At 36.1% G+C, this 5,054-nt stretch overlaps 1 protein-coding gene across 1 annotated transcript in view; it reads right to left on the bottom strand.

The window, feature by feature from the left end:
* The window catches only part of LOC107600599 (splicing regulatory glutamine/lysine-rich protein 1-like), a 32,791-nt gene extending 27,983 nt beyond the window's left edge, over positions 1 to 4,808 (bottom strand). Inside the window, exons 1-2 of the mRNA XM_016292533.1 lie at positions 4,804 to 4,808; positions 3,925 to 4,058 (exon numbers count right to left, since the gene is read on the bottom strand). Coding sequence (XP_016148019.1) covers positions 3,925 to 4,058; positions 4,804 to 4,808 — 139 coding nt within the window. The remainder of the gene's footprint in view (positions 1 to 3,924; positions 4,059 to 4,803) is intronic.
* Positions 4,809 to 5,054: the final 246 nt, after the last annotated feature.

Below are 5,054 nucleotides of genomic sequence, written 5' to 3'. Positions count from 1 at the left end.
TATGTATGTATGTATGTGTGTGTGTGTGTGTGTGTGTATATATATATATATATATATATATATATATATATATTAAAAAAAAAATATATATATATCTATATATATATATAATATATATAACTTCAGTAACAGGATTTGTGTTTGATTAACTTCAGTAACACAGGACAACTGTGTTTGATTAATGCATGAAAGTGCCAGAGTGAAAAGCTGTTACTATGTTTATCATTAATTCATTCATTGAAGTTCCTGTGAGCTAATGCATCTAATAATTTAGCAAACAAAATCTTTCACAATTCACACATAGCAAACAATTCAAATTCAAAATGCAATGCTTTGTTCACCAGGCAAGCAAGAACATTTAAAGGATTAGTTCACCCAAAAATGAAAATTCTATCATTAATTACTCACCCTCGTGTTGTTCGAAACCCATAAGAACTTTATTCATCTTCGGAACACAATTTAAGATATTTTTGATGAAATATGAGGGCTCTCTGACCCTCCCATAGACAGCAAGGTAACTACCACGTTCAAGGTCCAGAAAAGTACCAAGATGATCGACAAAGTAGTCCGTGTAAACTAGGGCTGTGCGATTAATCGAAATCATCATAAAATCGCGATTTGAGTGCGCGATTTCTAAATTGCTTTATAGCATGATTTTCCGCGCCCCCGACCTCCCGCAGTATGCTATCTGAACCAATCAGAATGCAGCGTGCCTAAATGGAGCACGAGAACAGAACAGACCGAGCGGGCATACAAACATAACGCCAGGTTCACACACACTCCGTCAGTGGTGCGTATTTTTTCCGCGCCCATGTTAAAGATCCGGATCAGAGTGTTCACACTGCACGCGATTGCGCAGTGCGCTCCAGGAGCGGTGCGTCTGCAGCAGTTATGCTGCGATCGTTTCCGCATGGAATCTATTTCTGCTGTGCTGCACGTGCTGAATTAAAGTGACAGCGCATTATTTGCGGTAAAAATTAACATGGACTGACATGGAAATTTAGTAATTACACCATAAATGCATATAATTAAAGTCTACTGTTTCACAGTCAACACATGGCTTTTTAGCTAGATTTAAAACAAAGAAAAGTGCACTTTTAGATAAGGCAATAATAGATGGCACTCATGGTGGTAGTTAAACAAAGTTATATTTATTGAGTTTAAACGTGAATATGTCTATGAAAGATTGTATTACTGGACTGTGATAAAAGAGAATCACGATGCTGAAAAAGCATTTTCAGAAACAACATTTGGATTTGAAATCAAAATAATGGATAAATGTTGTGTTTGTGGTAAACAGCCGTGGATCAGGAGCGGACTGAAAATGCATCCTGTGCGAAAGCAAAATGAGTCCGTGCTGCTTATGCACCCGCATACACATACTGTATACGCACTGCAGACAGAGTACGTGTGAACTTGGCGCAACAAATCTAGTTCAACATCTGAGGCAACGCCACAAAGAGCTCTATGACCAATGCACAGCAAAAAAAAAACTATTTTTTATTTTTTTTTCTGCCATATGTCTATTCTAGAGACATTTTGTTACACCTTTACTTAGTGATTATTTTGCCTTATGTCTGTTCTAGAGACATGTTACAGCTTTTTGATAAAGCTCTAATTGGTTTTCTTTTGAAATATGTTTCAAATTCACACTGAATGCATTAATGATGGTAAAGTATGTCTGTGTGTTTCAAAATCGTGATTAAAATCTAAATCGCAAAATTGATCAAAGAAATCGCGATAGGTTTTTTTTTTTCCATATCGCACAGCCCTAGTGTAAACTGTAAAGTTACGAAGCTAGGAGAATACTTTTTTGCACAAAGAAAACAAAAATAACGACTTTATTCCGCATTTTCATCTCTACTGCGTCACTTGTGGAGACACTCGCGTCATGGTACTGTCGTGAATGCGCATATAAAGTGATGCAGTAGAGACGAAAATGCGGAATAAAGTCGTTATTTTTGTTTTCTTTGTGCAAAAAAGTATTCTCGTAGCATCGTAACTTTACAGTTGAACCACTGATGTCACACGGACTACTTTGTCGATCATCTTGGTACTTTTCTGGACCTTGAACGTGGTAGTTACCTTGCTGTCTATGGGAGGGTCAGAGAGCCCTCAGATTTAATTAAAAATATCTTAAATTGTGTTCCGAAGATGAACGAAGGTCTTACGGGTTTGGAACAACACGAGGTTGAGTAATTAATGACAGAATTTTAATTTTTGGGTGAACTAACCCTTTAATGACAGCATCAAACAATTACGCACATATCTATTATTATTCTTTCAGAACATGTACTGCTGAACCAACGGCCACTAAAAGAATGGGAAGTAACAATTTACACAATTCTTCAAGTTGATTTTTTTTTTCCCCCAAAATGACAAAATAAATAAAATCATGACAATAAAACACCTGTCAAAAATGGTATTTAATAAACTATTGGTCATGCAGTCTAGGGGTGCTACTTAAAAATTTTATAATTTTTAAAAAAAAGTAATCAAATGTTTTGATTAAAATTTGTGAATAAAAATCCATTTTCAAACTGGCCAAAAAATAGACATTTAAAACAGTCTGCTCTTTCTACATGTGTCATAGTCATGCTGTGTCTTATATTCAACTAAGCCAAAAAGCTGACTGGATTTATTAGTTGGTTTATTGTTTTATTTGAATATTTACACTACCGTTCACTGCCGGGTCAGTATAATTTTATGTTTACATTTACATTTATTCATTTAGCAGACACAAAGCGACTTACAATTGGGGAATACATCAAGTGATTCATCTTAAAGAGGCAAATAGACACAGGAAGTGCTCGTAATACCAAGTTTCAAGCATTGCTCAAATAAGTACAAGCTGGACAGTTTGTTTGTTTGCTTGAAAGAAAAAAAAATCAGAAAAGATGCATTGAACTGATCAAACGTCAAAGTCTTTTTTAATGAAAAAAAAACTGTTCTTTTGAACTTTCTATTCATTAATAAATCTTAAAAATGTATAACAATTTCTACTAAAATATTTATATAAGTAACACAATTGTTTTCATCATTGATGATTGAATTTTTTTGAGATCCAAAGCATTTTAGAATGATTTCTGAAGGATCATGTTACATTGAAGACTGAAGTAAAGGCTGCTGAATATTCTGTTTTGCATTAAAAGAATAAGTGACATTTTTAAAATATAGGCTATTAAAATAGAAAAAATAAATACAAATACAATAAATTGTTGTAATATTTTACAATATTACAGTTTTTACTGTATTTTAAATCAAATAAATACTTTGGACAGCATAAAAGACTTTTTCAAAACATTAAAAAATATTACAGACCCCAAACTTTTGAATATGTCAATTGATTTTTAATATAGTTTTTGTTAATGAATAAACTGATCATTGATTCTTATTATTTATTTTTAAGTGTCACTCCTAGTCTTCCATACACATGACTTTTAGTGATTTTGTACCCTGTTGGCATCGTTCCACCCTGCTTTTCTAATTTTCTAGCACATTTCTAAATTCAAAAGGCAAAAACCATTTATGAATATAAACTAATGACTGTGTAGCAATAATCCCTTGAGTTTAGCAAAACACTAAACGCGTGTTCACACAGTCCTGATGCTGTTACATAACACAGAGTATGATCTTAATCACCTCCATCAGTTCCACATCCTCCAGCTCAACTGATAAACAAGAGAGCTAGTGTCACTCCACCCACCTCCACTGAACTCACAAAATAAAACAGAGCTGATAGAAGTGATACCTTAGCACACAGACTCATGGTTATCACACATATCTGAGACACAAAAACACACAATATAATGTCAGGAAGCCAATTATGGTTTGTTCTTCTCAAAAAGTGTGATTTGAAGTTAAATAGTCAGTGTCTCGGTTTAATCAAGCACACAAATGTAACACAAATGCAAATGTACTAACCTTCAGCACAGGGCACAACAATCAAAGCTCTGTCAATAAACACAGTGTTGGTTAAATGTTGTGCCACACCAACACTGGAAGGCTCTCGATACTTTATGTAACAAACTTTGGATGAAAAGGAAAGAGGTGCATTGCTGAAAGAGAAGAAAAACAAGGATTTAATTCCCCATTTTTTATACTGTAGATATAATACATTACATAGGACTGTACTTTTTTTCTGGTCAATTATCAAAAAGGAAGATATGAACTTTGTAAAGAGTCTGAAAGGCTGATCTTATGTGGAGAGATTTCCTCCGTGGTTTAGCTGCTGTCCAAAGAAGCTAAGTGGTTCTTAAAGGGATAGTCCACGCAAAAATGATAATGCTGTCATAATTTACTCAACCTCATGTCATTCCAAACCTGAACGACTTTTGGTGCTTTTCCACTGGATGGACACGGCACGGTACGGCTCGGTACGGTTCACTTTTGGGGGGTCTTCCACTGGGTACAGTACCTGGTACCTGGTACTTTTTTTAGTACCACCTCAGTTGAGATTCCAAGAGAACGGTACCGTTACCAAAACGTGTAAACTCTGCTGATCACGGATTGGCCGGAGAGAATCGTCACTACCTGCGTCACTGAGCTTGTGACACAAACACAACAGAACCGCTAGATTTAAATCAGCACAGCCAGCGAAGGATCAAACGCAACTGTCTTGAACGAGCGCACTTTTTTTTTAACAACCAAAAAGTGGCTGTTTCGTTGTCTGTTGAGGAAGTACCTCAACTGCCTCAAGTGCCTCGTTGATAGCAGAGGAGCGGATCCAGCGAGAGCTTGGTGGGGCGACGCGGAATGAAAACGTTTTTCAGAAGTCGCAGCAGTATAGGCGGCGCCACTAACGACATGTGAATAATCCCGCCCACTCTAAAGCGATACTAAACTGCAGTGGAAACGCAAACCGAGCCGAGCCGTACTGAGCTGTGCCGAGCTGAGTCGTACCACGGAGTGGAAAAGCGCCATTTGTTTCTTCTGTGGAACACACACACACAAAGATATTTTGAAGAACATTGGTAACCAAACCAAACCAAACCAAACCAAACCAACATCCCTTTTGACTTCAATTATATTTTAGACCATACAATGGAAATAAA

This window comes from Sinocyclocheilus grahami, unplaced genomic scaffold (assembly GCF_001515645.1).
Source record: "Sinocyclocheilus grahami isolate Dianchi unplaced genomic scaffold, SAMN03320097.WGS_v1.1 scaffold287.1, whole genome shotgun sequence".
NCBI classification, from domain to species: domain Eukaryota; kingdom Metazoa; phylum Chordata; class Actinopteri; order Cypriniformes; family Cyprinidae; genus Sinocyclocheilus; species Sinocyclocheilus grahami.
The sequence above is the reverse complement of the archived record's forward strand: the minus strand, read 5'-3'. Positions and strand labels throughout refer to the sequence as shown.